Source organism: Sarcophilus harrisii, chromosome 1 (assembly GCF_902635505.1).
Source record: "Sarcophilus harrisii chromosome 1, mSarHar1.11, whole genome shotgun sequence".
Taxonomy (NCBI): Eukaryota; Metazoa; Chordata; class Mammalia; order Dasyuromorphia; family Dasyuridae; genus Sarcophilus; species Sarcophilus harrisii.
The window spans coordinates 674,019,433-674,034,607 of NC_045426.1; the positions used below are offsets into that span (position 1 = coordinate 674,019,433).

A 15,175-nucleotide genomic window follows, 5' to 3' on the forward strand; every position below is an offset into this window, starting at 1 on the left:
TCTTTATTTGACAAAACCTATTGGGAAAACTGGCAGAAACTAGATATAGATCAATATCTCACATTGTTTACCAAGATAAGGTAAATGACTTACCATAAGCAAATTAAGAGAACATGGAATAGTTTATCTGTTAGATTTATGAATAAAGGAAGAATTTAGGACCAAAGAAGATATAGAGAGCATTACAAAATATAAAATAGGTAATTTTGATTATATAACCTTAAAAAGGTTTTACACAAACAAAATCAATGAAACCAAAATGACAAGAAAAACAGAAAACTGGGAGCAAAGTTTGTATCAAGTATCTTTGATAAACACTTCATTCTCAACTATATAGAGAACTATGTCAAATTTATAAAAATATAAGTTATTCCCAATTGATAAATTGTCAAGGCAAATAAAACAATATATAGTTATATGAAAAATGCTCTAAATTACTTTTGACCAGAGAAATGCAAATTAAAACAACTCTGAGGTATCACCTCATACCTATCAGAGTGGCTAATATAAGCCCCCAAATGGCGGATATTGGAGGAGATGTGGAAAAACGGGGGACCAGGGGATGTGAACTGATTCAGCCTTTCTGAGGAGCAATCTGGAAAACTGTGCACACTCTTTAATTAGGAATATCCTCACCAGGTTTATATATCAAAGATATCCAAAAAAAGAAAAATTTACTTGTACAAAAATATTTAGATTTTTTTTTTGTGGATGGCTGAGAATTGAAAATCAAAGGGATCCCCAGCAATTGGGGAATAGTTAAACCATCTGTGGTATATGATTACAATGGAATATTATTGTGCTATAAGAAATGACAAGAAGGATGATTTCAGGAGAACTTGGGAAGACTTGCATGAACTGATACATAACAAACTGAACAGAACTGGGAGAATATTTTACCTGGTAACAGTAATATATTGTTTGATGAAGAATTGTGAATGACTTAGCTATTCTCAGCAATACAATGATCCAAGCAATCCCACAGGACTAATGATGAAACATACTATCCAGAAAAAGAACCGATAGGATTTGAATACAGAATGAAACATGCTACTTTTCACTTTCATTTTTCCCTTTTATTTGAGACTTCCTGTACAAAAATGATTACTATGGAAATATTTTATGATTAAAAAAAAAAAAAGAAAGTATCATCCCCATTCTGAGAAAATACAATTCCCAAAGCAGTGTTATTCTCTCATTCTCTAGGGAACATACTCCCCTAAGGGACTATTGTTCACAAGAGAGTAGAATCCATGAAGGAGAACCAATAGTGTCCTAGGGGAGCATCACATCTCTGAAATTCAGCATCCACAAGGGAACATTGGACCTAGAATCTCACCTCAAAGGCCTTCTAGTTAATCTACGCCAAGGAATCTTATTTTTGATCAATGCCATGAGTGTTTTTCCAGTTTCAGCTTAAAACCTGGATTGAGGAGGAATCTCCTGTCTCCGGGGGCAGCCTATTCTACTTCTAGACTCGGCTCTAATTGTTGGGAAGTTTTTCCTGAACATCAAGCCTGAACCTGCTCTCTGAAATTTCCCCACATTACCATCTGGGGCCAAACAGGACAAGACTAATCCTTCTTCCACATAAGGGCTCGCCACGTTGGAATCCATCCTAAAGTGTTCCATTCAGTCAATAGTCACATGGTGTAGTATCCAGTCCAGTTCAATTCAGTAAACATTCATTAACTGACTACTGTGAGCCTGGCACTGTGCCTGAGGCTGGAAAGTAATGTCCCTGCCCTCAAAGAACCCTGTTAGAAGGATTCAACATATATGCAGAAAGGGGAAAAAACACGGTAATTTGAGGGAGACAAAATACTTACTGGAAGGATCAGGGAATGTTGTGCAAAAGAGGTAACACATGACCCGGTCTTGGAGGATTCAGTGTTGGTCACACACTTGTAAGTTAACCTTACAGTCTGCTGTTTCACTACTTCTCACACAGATTTAATCACATCATCCCAAACACCAGGGTAACCCATGAGGGAGTGCCCGGGCCTGGAGTCAGGGAGAATCATCCTTGTCAGTTCAAATCTGGCCTCTGACACTTACTAGTCACTTAATCTCCTTTGCCTCAGTTTCCTTATCTGTAATGAGCCGAAGAAGGAGATGGTAAACCATAAAAGGAACTGATTAGCTTAAAGTCACACAGGTAGTAAGTTAAAGAGCAGAAAGCATTTGTGATTTCATTTCTCTGTTGAGGAATCTCAATTTTAATCTGGAGAATTTCAATCTGTAGATGAGTAAACTCCCTTAGCAGTCGGTCAATGAACATTTATTAAGCCCCTACTATGTGTCAAACATTGTGTAAAATACAATTGCAGACTGTCACAGTTCTAGAGATTTACCTGGGGAGCACGAAAAGGTTCACTAGCCAATTATAAAATATAAAAATAATAGATATCCTTTCTATATCATTCTAAGATTCACAGAACATTTTATATGTTTGTTATTTTATTTTATACTGGCAATGACCTTGAAAGATAAGTGCTATCGTGATTCCCATTTTACATTTGTGGAAACTGAGGCATTCAGTTAAATGACACACAGGAAGGGTTTGAGGCTGGATTTGAATTTGGAGAAGGGTAACATAAAGAGAAGAGGAAGATGGTAGAATTGGTAGGATTGGTCAACTGGTTGAATGTAGGGGTAAGGGAGAAATCAGCAAAAAATGACTAAGATCTTAAGCCTGGGTGTTTTGATACTCTCAAAAGAAATAATGAAATTGGAAGCAAGACTATGTTAGGGGAAGAAACAATAAGCTTTGTTTTAGACACAGGATAAAAGATTTAGAACTAAAAGGGAACTTAGAGGTCATTTAGCCCAATCCCTTTACTTCACTGAGGGGGAAACTGAGGCTGGAGAATGAACATGCCCAAGGTCATGGTGGTGAGGAATCGGAACTAAGGTCCTTTGATTCCAAAGCCATCGCATTTTCTGACATCCCACAAACCTCCCTATGGGGATGTCGGTGAGACATACAAGATGCAATGTCTCATCGGTCACAGGAGATGTGGGTCTTGAGCCCAGGGAAGAAGTCAGGTTGTACATTTGGGAGTTTCTGTGCTATAGCTGATATTATGAAAAGAAATGGGATTAAAGGGAAAGGGTTTGGGGATAAAGACTCAGGGAAGAATCCTGTGAATGAGTGGGGTTTTTGGTCATCTCCCATTTTCTGAGCTACCTCACTCGCCCCTGAAAGTCACGCTGTGGTCCCCACTTTGGAATAGACATGCAGTCGATTCATCCCTTGCCAGTATGTGGGAGTTATCAGCTTCTGTGCCTTCAAGGACAGCTCAGTGGTTCCCTCCTCCCCCCAAGCCTTTGCTCTCCAGAGGATTCAGCTGACCAGAAAACTGATTAGCTAGGCAGCCGGACAACAGTGATAATTACTGGCACACCCATGTGATCGTGTAGGCTTCATGCCCAATAACCAGTTTTATTTTTACTCCTTTCAGCTGCTCTTTGTGGTGCTGGCTCCTTCTGATCATAGTATTAGTCCTGAAAGCAGTCTCATTTAATCCAAACCCCTGATTTTATAGGTAAGAAAAATGAAGTCCAGAAAGGAGGAAAAGTGACATTTCGCAAGATTATACAATAAGGATCAGAAAAGTGAGATCGTTTGACTACAATCTGGTGTTTTTTCCATTACAGGCAAAAAAATCTTGTGGCCCCCCATTCTTCTCCTCCTCCATGAAATAAGTGATTTTGTTGTTCAATTGGTTCCGACTGTTTGTGATCCCATTTGGGGTTTTCTTGGCAAAGATACTGGAGTGGTCTGCCATTTCCTTGTCTAGCTTATTTTACAGGTGAGGAACTGAGGAAGGGTCACACAGCTTTTAATGTCTGAGTCTAAATCGGAACTTGTTTTCCTGATTCCAGCCCTGGTACTCTGTCCCTTGAGCCAACCTACCTGTTCTTCTTTCCATTTTAGGATAATTAAATGAATTTCCCCCAGAGCTTCCATTTTTTTGGCTGACTTTTTTTTCTTCTTCTTCTTCTTTTTTTTTTTTGTTAAAGCTTTTTATTTTTAAAACATATGCGTGGGTAATTTTCAACATTCACTCTTTTTATTATTATATTTTTTTATTTATAAAATATCCACATGGGTAAATTTTCAACATTGACCTTTGCAAAACTTTCTGTTCCAACTTTTTCCCTCCTTCCCCCCACCCCCTCCCCTGGCAGGTAGTCCCACACATGGGGGGGAAGTGAAAGAAAAAATTTGCAACACAAGGTTTTTGCAAGAGTGGATGCTGAAAATTATCTATGAATATGTTTTTAATTTATTAAAGTTTTTTTCATTTTCAAAACATATACATGGATAATTTTTCAACAATGACCCTTGCAAAAACTTGTGCTCCAAATCCTTCCTCCTCTTCCCCTACCTCCCCCCCAAGATGATAAGTAATCCAATATATGTTAAACCTGTGCAATTCTCCACCATTATTTTGCTGCACAAGAAAAATCAGATTAAAAAGAAAAAAATGAGAAAGGAAACAAAATGCAAGTAAACAACAACAAAAAGTGTGAAAATCTCATGTTGTGATCCACACCCAGTTCCCCCAGTCCTCTCTCTGGTTGCAGATGGCTTTCCCCATCACGAGACCATTGGAACTGGGTTTGCCTGACTTTTCTTCCCTTCTTGGCTGTGCTTCTGATTTTCCTGACTCCATTACCAGCCCCTATATCCATCTCCTGCACATCATCAACCCTTCCCCTTTTCAGCTTCCTTTTGTGTGTCTATGTATTGTCTAGCCTCATTAGGCTGTACCACTTTAGAAGGCAGGGACTTTTTTTTTTTGTCAGTATTTGTATCCCTGATGCTCAGAACAGTGTCTGGCACCTAGGAGCAGCTTAACAAATGCTGGCTGATTTTTGCCTGACATCCGTCTCTGCCTTACTCAGGGTTCTTCCATTCAGGGAAGGAGTTGGGTGGGTAGGCTTGTGTACAAGGTATGCCAGATAAAGCTCAGCTGTGGTTTGCGATCCCACACGGAGCCTCGTAACTGAATATACTGGTTGTGAAATGATGATTTATTATCAGTAAATGATTGATTTGTACACCTACCTATACACCCGGGGTCCCATAAAAATTTCTTGGATGGAAATGGGGTCGGGAGTGGAGAAAGTTTAAGAAGCTGCAACTCAGAGCTTCAGATTTAGGATCAGAAGATTGAAATCCTGCCTCTGGTATTTATTAGCAATCTCATCATGGGAAATTGATTTGAGCATTCAGAGGTTCAATTTTCTCATCTGTAAAATGAGAATAATAATACTTTACTGCATCCCTCATGGGGTTGTTGTAACGGAAGAACTTTGCAAACATTAAAAGGGAGCTCATATTATTATTTTTGAGAGGCAGTGAAGGATAATAAAAAGAATGTTGGTCTCAGAATCAGGAAAATCATCATCAGCATAGTAATGAAATACAGAAGATTTGTGTAATGCTTTAAGGTTTGCAAAGTATTTTATACATATTTTCTCATTTGATTTTTATAAATAGGGAAACTGAGATTAAACAGCTAGCATAAGAAGTGGGATTTGAATCCAGATTCTTTGTCTCCAGGGCCAGTTTTCTTCCTTTCAAACCATCTTCTCGCTCAAAATAAAGTATGGAAAGTTTTTGGCAGACTCGCTGCTACAGGTTAGCTATCCATCCTCCTCATTCTTCAGATGAACTCCAGATGCTCAAAGCTCAAGCTGCTGCTGCTCCTTCTCCTGGGAAAAGGTCAAGAGGGTCACACTGATGAAGGGGACCAGCTACAGACCACCAGACTTAGGACCCAGTTTCCTGGATTCAAGAGTTAGCCTTAGGGATGACCATTAGGACCAGTTATCAGGGACGTGATTCAAGGCAGCCTTGGGGATCAACGAACATTTATAAAGTACTTACTGTGTGCCAGACAGTGGGGATGCAAATATAGGCAAAAAGGAAGATAGTCCCTAGTCTGGAGGAGCTTACATTCTAACAGGGAGAGACAACACAGAAAAAGAAAGGAGAGGAGAGGAGAGAGAGACAGAGACAGACAGAGACAGAGACAGACTGAGACAGAGAGAAGAAAGACAGAGAGAGAGAGAGAGACAGAGAGAGAGAGACAGATAGACAAAGACAGAGAGAGAGAAAGAGAGAGAGAGAGAGAGAGACAGATAGACAAAGAGAGAGAGAGAGAGAGAGAGAGAGAGAGAGAGAGAGAGAGAGAGAGAGAGAGAGAGAAAGCCAGGAGAACAAAGGTGGACCAAACCTGAGCTCCTCTCCAAAGTGGAAGCTCTAGACAGAATTCACCAATTGATTCCAGTGCTATAAAGGAAGGAACACTATGTTGTGGTTGGAAGCTCTGTGTTCAAATTCCACTTCTGACACTGTAACCTCAGGGAAGTCCCTTTACCTCCTTTCTGGGCCTCATTTTACTTCCCTATAAAATCAAGGGTTTGAATTAGGTGATCCTGAGGCCCCTTCTAGCTTGTAGCTTTTACATTTTTTTCAGTATATTTATTTATTGAAAATTTAATTAAGTGTACATAATAGCTTTTTATTTTCAAAATATATACAAAGTTTTCAGCATTCACCCTTGAAAAGACTTGTGTTCCAAATTTTTTCTCCCTCCCTTTTCCTTACCTCCCTCCTCTAGATGACATGTTAAACATGGTAAAAATATGTTAAATCTAATATATGAATATATATGTATATATTTATACAATTATTTTGCTGCACAAGAAAAATAAAACCAAAAAGGAAAAAATGAGAAAGAAAATAAAATGCAAGCAAACAACAACAAAAAAGTAAAAAGAAACTGTTGTGATCTACACTCAGTCCCCATAGTCCTCTCTCTGGATGCAGGTGGCTCTCTTCATCACAAGTCTGTTAGAATTTAACTTTTTATGTTTAAAAAAAATCTATTTCTTTTTATATTTATTTTGTATATTTCTTTTTGTATTTCTTTTTTGTATATTCTGTACTTATTAAAATGGACACTTCCATATACACAGTAGAATAGAAAAATAGTATTATAAACAAAATTGTGGCTCTCTTTTGTAGAGATCACTTTTCTTTCTGAGAGGCAAATGAGGTTAAATGATGTGTCCAGGGTCAGAGAGCTAGTAGGTGAGGTGAGCTCAGGACTGGAGCTCCATCCACCGTACACCAAGCTTCCCCTCGCTTTTCCTTGTTTAAATATAAAATAAACTTAACGGGTAACTGAAGGCCGTCCAACTTGTCTGTGATTCTTTCTGGCCTTTCTTTTGTGTATTTTTAAAAAGGGGGCTTCACTGATACTTTTCTCTCCTTTTTTTGGCTACTTTATTTCCTCACCCTCTCTTTCCATTCTCCTTCCATTGGGGAAAAAAAGAAAAAGAAGAAGAAAGCCTTTGTAGCAAGTACTCAGAATTAACCGATCCCCGTGGGATGTGTCTGACCCTGCGCCTGAGCTCCATCCCTGCCCTTCACTGCTGGGTAACCTGCTTCCTCACAGGGTTCTGGAGGAGGAGCTGCCATTGCATTGATCAGACTTCTCAGGTGGTAACTATTGTGTAAAATACCGTGGTGGCAAATGCCCTTTTTGGCCCTCAGATCCTGTGCCCGTGATAATCACGACCAGGGCTGCCCAGACAGGGACGGGACCGTCACTTCCTCCTTTCTATTCTAGCAGACTGGAGGGTGTCGCAATATTCTGAAAATATTCTGGTTCCACTTCTGGGTATTTGGGCTCCCAAGTACGGGAAGGGACGGCTCTATGTGGGCAGGGGTTCTCCCTTGCCCGCCAGCCCCACTGTCAGGGGTGGATGTTAGTTCCTAGACCTCCTGGGAGCAAGAAGCTTTCAGGAAGTGAATTAAGCAGTCAGCGTTCATAACCACTGCAAGGTCCGGCTCTGCCAGCTGTAGGGCACTGCCTGGGCTCTGAAGGGAGAGACTTAGGCCAAAAAATGGAAGAACAAGGAGGCAACGGCCTCTTGTCCGTGTCTCAGCTTTAGGGACTCCCGGATGGCAAAGGGCACTGGGCTGATTTTGTGAGGAAACTGGTATGTTTAAGCTGAGAAGAAAAGACTGGGATAGGTGAGGGTGAAAGTTTAGTCTGGACATAGCTAGGAGGTGAGGGAGGCTATTGGCACTTAAGCCCCCATATTTAATCAGTAGCCTTTCTTTCTTTCCTTCCCTTTCTTCCTCCCTCCTTCTTTCCTTCCTTCCTTTTTTCTTCCCTTCTCTCCCTCCTTCCTTCCTCCCTCTCTTCCTCCTTCCTTTCCTTCTTCCCTCCCTCCTTCCTTCCTCCTTTCCTCTTTTCCTTCCTCCCTCTCTCTCTCCCTCCTTTTCTTTCTTTGTAAAAAAAGGCCATTCTTTCCTCATTTCTTGGGTCTTGCCTTACTCAGACTGAGACCTGTTGGGGACGTTAGCTTAAAAAGACCAAGGTCTTTTACTTCATCCAGGATTATCTATCTCCAGGAGCCCTGATCTATCTCTGGCCATGAACCCAGAGGACTCCAGAGGGGAAAGTGAGGCAGGTGACCTTTCCCAGCCCTCCCTACTTTGATCCAATTGCCTTACAAGTAATGGCATCCCCTCCCTGATGTCCTGGCCCTCTTGGAGGGGGAACCAAGAGCCATTAATCCTCACAGTACATGGAGAGAGAACTCACCTCCTCCTCCTCCTCCCCACTCCCATTTCTTCCCTGCCTCCTCCTCCCTTTCCCAGCTTGTTCAGTGGGTCTCTGTCCAGTGAGATCTCCAGGGTGGCTGGCGCTGGGTGGCTTCCTGAGCTTCCTATCTGGTGGAGGTTTCAAGAGGAGTCTTGCTTCTTCCCTAAAGGTCTCATGAGCACTGAGGGCTCCCAGACCCTGTGGCTTCAAACAATCTTAGAATTAGGAGGAGATTCAAATGGTACCTAGTCCAGGATGTACAGGGACCCCCGATGGGACAACCCTAAGCAGTCACCCAGCCCGAAAGTGATGAGTGAGCCCCGAGGCTTGCACTAATAACCGAATTCTCCCTAATCCCTCAAGTGCTGAGAGCCTCCCTCCCTCATTGACCTGTGATTTCATTCACATGGGGTTCTCCTAGTGTGGAAACTCCCCCCACCAAAACCTCCTCTGCTTTCTGGTCTTACTGAGGTCGGACGGCTTGTGTTGGAAGCCGGCCCTTGAGCCCGTTGCTGTGGCTCCCTCGCCAATGCTGTTCTGTGCCCTGGATGAGCTTTCACATATTCTACCTAAAACATGATTTTTTTAGGTCTGGGTTGGACTAGACGGCCTCTGAAATTCGAGTGTGGGGCCTGGTCCCTCTTGGAGGATGTATTCTTGTCGACAATGTTTCCCACTGGAGGGGAGTGCTTATCAGGACCCTCTTGCTCGGGGTCAGCAGCTGCCACGGGGGGGAATGGCTTTTGCCCTGACCTCTGTGGTGATTTTTGTCCTTTCAATTGGCTGCTCTTGTACCCATCCCTTTCCACTTTTCTGCTCTTCCCCAAGGCCTGGAATTGGGAGAGCTGGAGAATGTTTGTGGGGTCCTTGCCTCCTGGAAGAAGCAATTCCTCCAGTGCTACAGCTCCCTCCCACTAGGCTTCTTGGGCTCCTGAATGAGTCTCAAAATGTGGTATCTTAGTGGAACAGAACCAGGGTCATCCCGACTGTGGTACCTCATTATTGGGCCCCTTTCTCCCTAGGGACATCCATGCTCCATGCACGCCTGGGCAGACGAGCATCACACGCGCACCAAAATTAACTCCCCGCCAAGGAACTACACTCCTGGCCCCAGTCCCAAAACACAATTCTGCTCCCCCTTTTGGGTTTCAGCCTATAAGAGCAGGTGACTCCCCCCCTTCAAGCTGAAGGACTCTTCTGGGTTGCTTTTATTCTTTTTTAATTAATGTAGGGCAACCACATTTGGTCAAAACCCAGGAGGTAGGAGCGAGGGCACTTAATTGGGAGCATGAGTTTGAGTTCTTACTAGCTCTGTGACTTCAGGTCATTTTTCTCAGCCTGTTTCCTGTTAAATGAGAATTAGGAGGGATGGGGGTGGACTAGATGCTCTTTTCAAAGTTCTTTCCAGTTCTAAATTTGATCTTTTATCTTTCTGTTGATACTGTTCCTGATAGGAAACTCTATCTGGTTTTCTGAAAAATCTACAAATCAAGGCAAGTCCCAAGGGTTGGCACCTAGCTTCAGGTCCCACTGCTGTGAAGGACGTCACCCTGCCTGGTGGAGGAGGGCCCATCATCCCTCAGGGTCGTGCATGGGAGGTCCCTGGATGGTGGGGATCTTGTTTTTTGCATCCCTTGGATGCTCTGAGGGAGCCATGTGTAAAGCGCAAGGAAAAATCATATCCACAACTCAAATATAAATATTTTTTAAAGTTCATGGATCCCAGGTTAAGAATCCCTATTTAGGGGGTTCATGGTGAAGGGGACTGGATATTGTAAGTTGGGAATTTGGGAGCTGAACTTAAGTCCACTTTTGGACGTGCTACATGAACATCAGTGAGAAGGCAATGATACCTTTCCTTTCCTGGGGCCTGCTGAACCTCCCCTGAGGCGCTACCCAACCTTCCCATTGAACCTCCTTCACTGAGGTTTTCTTGGTGTGTAACATGTGTCGGGGTCCCGTGAAGGCCGCTGTGCTGTCGCTTTTATTGGGGACGCCTGCTGGACTCGGGGGCCTCCCCCCACCCGCATCCCCCACCGCCCCCACCCCAAAAAGCTCTGGCTGAGCACCTGTCGATAAGCCATTAGCCTCAGGGTGAACCAGGCCTAAGCTAAGACACAGAAACACTCAACCATCTTTTCATCCAAAATCAATGTTGTATTTATCTTCATTGATCTACAAGGAAACGAAAAGTTTAAAATTACAGGGGGCTGTGAGGGAAGGATGGGGATGGAGAATACAGCGTTGAGGAAAGAAAACAGCAGTGAATGGTAGAATTAACGAGGGCAAAGCCCCTGGGATAGAGATATGTCTATATAAAACATGGGCATCAGAAAATAAACACATAAGGAAGGTGTACAGCGAGGAAAACATGGTGACATATATATATGTGTGTGTATATTTATATATATATGCACGAAAGTAAAACTGGAAACCAAAACCAAGTCATACCACAGAGGCCACGGCCAAAGGACCACACAGAAACAAACATCGGCTGATGGTCTTCATGTACTAGAGAGAATATAGCAGAATTTCTTCTGTCTTTTAATTAGAAAAAAAAAATCAACCAGTAGACTTTTTCTTTTTAGTACTCCTAATATTCTACTCGTCTCATTTACTGATCCCAGTAAGAACACTGCACAATTAGCATAAAGGTCCATGGAAAATTGTTCCTGCTGGCCCCCGAGACCGCCAGTCCCTCCTGCCGCAAGGACGCCCCAAACCCTGCCCGGGGTGTCCCTCTGCTCCCCCTGCGTTCTACGCTATCCCTTCCGGACCCACACGGCCCATGTCCGCGTCAGGAGGAGCCAACTCTCTCTTCCCAGGACGTGTCCTTTCCCGTTCTCTTTCCAAAGCGACAAGCTGGAATGGGGGTGGGTGGCCCCTCGATTTTGGAAAATCCCCTCCCGCCGCCCACCACCCAACGCCACCTGTCCTGGGGCTCTTGCATAGTTGAAGTATATAGATGCCACCTTGATTTATCTCTAGAAACTGTTCCCGCCTGACGGCAGAGGAGCTCTGTAACCATGTATGAACCAGAGTGGTTCTAGAAACCGTTTTTCTTTACAAAGTCTACTTATGTTAAGAATTTAATGTTTTACATATATATTAACAGGATATTTACAATTGTTTCCTTGGTGTTTTTTTTTTTAAACAAGAAGTCAAAAATCCCTCTTAAATTTCTGCATAATATAATAAGGCAAAAAACAAACAGTTTTGTACATTATTATTATTAATAATTATTTTAATATATATCTGTAACTTCGGTTCCAAAGTACCAAGGGGAGGGAAGGACCGGGTGGTCTCGTCTGGGAGCCTCACAGTGCGCTGTATGAAATAACAGTTTTCTCCATAAATAAGACTTTAAGAAACCCTGGGAATAATCTCAGTAATAAGCTGAGGACTTTAAACGGCAAATCGAACTAAGAACAAAAAAAGCCAGTCTTTTTTTTTTTTTTAAAGCGAGTCAAGAGCACAAAATTAAAAAAAAAATACAAATGCATCAAAAACGCTTCTCACATTTGGGAAAAAATGTACAAACAATTTTTTTTTTTTGTTTTTTGAATAAGCCATTTCTGTGCATGAACCCCAAAATCACCAGAATCTGCTATATATTAAATTCCCCTGCTACACAACCTTTGTGTTGAAAAGTTTGTATAACCCCCAGGATTTATGGAACTGTGCTTAAAGTTCTACAAATTTACATAAAAAAAAAAAAAGTTTACAGCAGTGCATTTTGTAAAAGATTCTGTTTATGTACAGGAGTTTTAAAATTCTTGGTGGGGGAGGGGGACTACCGCGCCTCGACTTCTTTGGGGTTCCGGGAGGGGGAGTAGTCCCTGGCCTCAGAGTTTGTGAGGGGCGTAGTCCTGCGTGGGGAGGGGGGCCGGGCGCCGCTGGCGGGCACCAGGGGGGGCGGGGCGCTCAGCGCCGCGGTGGGGGGGGTCCTGGTGAGGATCCCGTTGTGCAGGGCAGTGGCGGACGGGCTCAGTCTGGGGTAGTGCATCCCGCCCAGGTGGGGCATGAAGGAGGGCACGTGCGCCAGGTGCCCATCCATGGGCGGCGGGTGCAGGTGGTGCGCTCGGGCCCGCTCCAGCTCCTCGCGCAGCTGCAGGCGCTCCCGCTCTTGCTGCTCCCGCCGGGCCTCCAGCAGGCTCTCGGGCGTGTAGTCGTGGGGCTCGCGGTCCCGGTAGGGGCGCTCGTGGTCGTAGAAGCCGGAGCCCGCGGGCAGGCGGTGCAGGGGGTCCGAGCGCAGCTGCAGGTCCATGCGGCGGTGCAGGTCCAGGCTGCGGTAGGTGTCCCGCAGGGGGTCGCGGAGCGGATCCCACGAGAAGCCCGGGTGGGGGAGCCTCTCCCGCCCCGTCAGGGGGCTCATGCCCATGAGCGGCGTCATCACGCGCGAGCGGTCCAGCACGTTCACGCCGCCCATGGGGTGCACGCCCCCCATGGCCAGGGGCACCGAAGTGGCCATCGAGTGGGCCAGGGGCAGCCCGTGCAGGGAGGGTGCTGCGGCGGGCTCCCGCGAGGGCTCCGCCCCCACCACCAGCACGTCTCCGTCCTCCTTGCGCTCCTCCTTGACCTTGACGTCGTTCTTGAGCTTGGAGAGGTCGCTCAGCGGCTCCGGGTTGCGCTCCAGCTCCTTGGCGGTGACGAGGCCGCTCAGCTTGAGGCTCTCGCTGAGGCTGGGCTTGCTGTAGGGGGACACGGACTGGATGAGGGGCTTCCCGCTGTCCTCGGGGGGCTGCTTCTCCAGGCCCTCCTTGAGTGGCGAGCGGCTCTCCTTGACCTTATGCTCCGGCAGTGGGGCGTCGCGGAGCCGGTCGGGCGGCTCCCTCTCGCCCAGGCCGGCCGGCCGGGAGGGCTCCATGGAGGTCTGGCTGTTGCTGCGGATGAGGTTGCTGATCTGATGGGTCACGGGCGCTGAGGCCGGGGAGGAGCGGTTAGAATGGCGGCTTTTCTCCATGATGTCCCTGGGGAAACAAACATCTGGCTAGGGCCGGACACCGGCCCCCCCTGGCCCCTGGCGCGGTGGTTCTTGGGGACGGCCCCTCCTCAGGGAAGCCCCGGCTCGCTCCCACACGCAGGCTCTGAACTTTGCCTCTCAACTTTTCTCAAGATACTCAGGCTCTGCCACAGACTCACCTCCCCTAGAAGCCTCCAGATAATGTTTGGGTGCAGGGAGGCAAAGGCCCTCCCAAGCTAGTGCTGCTCCTCTCCTATGCCTCTGGGACCTCCCTGAGGAGGGGACAAGAAGACCCCGGCCACTCCTGGACGGCTCCGGCCACTCCCGGAGGGCTCTGAGCCTCATGGGAACCTTTTCCTTTTAACCCCCAACTCTCACTCCTCCTCTCGCCCTCAGGACCAGAAAGAGCAACCCAGATCTCCCTTCCCCACAACAGCCCTTCAAAGCCCTCTCCCTTTCCAAGTCGTCTCCATCCCTCTCCTCTCCACACAGGCGGAATCGTAAAATGAAAAAACATCCCATCAGGCCGTCCCTGCAGGGTCCGGAATCAGCAAACCCCAAGTTCAAATCTAGCCTCAGGCACTTCCTCGCTCTGCAATCCTGGGACAGCACCCGGAATCATTCTGCCTCAGTTTCCCGCAATGTAAAACGGGGACCCCAACACCTTCCACCTTCCAGGTTGTTGTGGTTATCAAATGAGGCCCCATCAGCCAAGGGACTGGCACAGTGCCCAGCACCAAGTAGGCGCTTAAAGCTTATTTCCTTTCCTCGCCGGTCTGACCTTGAGGCATAATGGGCAAACACTGACCACAAATGGAAGCCCACCATCGGGATGCAGTCCCTCGGCCAAGGGCTCCACACCCAGCCCTGCCTGGGCCTCCCCGTGGGTTTGTCCCCTCTCCTGGGCCACAACTCGTCCAGCAGAACCTGCCCTACTGGTGGCCCCAAGGAAAAGGGAGGCTCGCCAAGTCCTCAAAGATCACCCGCTCCGATCCCCTCCCTGATGGGGAGCCAGGCCGGGGCCTCGGGCTGTGGAAAGACCCCCCCCCGAGGAAGGATTTGGGCTTCCCAGCTCTCTCTCTACCAGGCAACAACCAAGTCCAGAACTTTTCTCAGGCCTCCTTTCCTCCATCTCTCTGCATTACTGACATAATCTTAGGTTAGAAAACCTCCCACCTTTGGGTCCGGACCCCCGGCCTTATCATAGGCCCAGGCAGTTCCTGGGACGGCAGACGCTCCATCCAAGCGAGGTGCCCCGGCCGGGGCCAGTCCGAGCCCAGGCTGCCCAAGGACTCTGCCTCTGCTTCTCAGTGGGAGCCCGAGGCCCCACTTCTAACTTTGTTCTCAGGGACCTCATTCACCCCCAGGGCTTTGACCGTGACCTCTAGACAAAGAGCTCCCAATTCTGCAGCTCAGCTCTGACTTCTGGCCCGACCCGAGCTCCCTGTGCACCCGGATGTCCCACGGTCGCCCTCTCCCCAAACCATCCCATCCCAGTTTGTTGCTGCCATGGAGGCTCCCAGGCACCAGGGTCCCAGGCCTGAGCGTTACTTGTACCCCCTCCCTCCCCACCTGC

The 15,175-nt window shown here is 46.4% G+C and overlaps 1 protein-coding gene across 10 annotated transcripts in view; it reads right to left on the reverse strand.

Annotated features, from left to right (window-relative positions):
* Positions 1 to 10,772: 10,772 nt before the first annotated feature.
* FBRSL1 (fibrosin like 1) overlaps positions 10,773 to 15,175 on the reverse strand; it is a 219,830-nt gene continuing 215,427 nt past the window's right edge. For all 10 annotated transcript variants that reach the window (XM_031948361.1, XM_031948358.1, XM_031948365.1 and 7 more), the window contains one exon: positions 10,773 to 13,606. In XM_031948361.1, the coding sequence (XP_031804221.1) occupies positions 12,430 to 13,606 (1,177 nt within the window). In that variant the 3' untranslated portion in view covers positions 10,773 to 12,429. The remainder of the gene's footprint in view (positions 13,607 to 15,175) is intronic.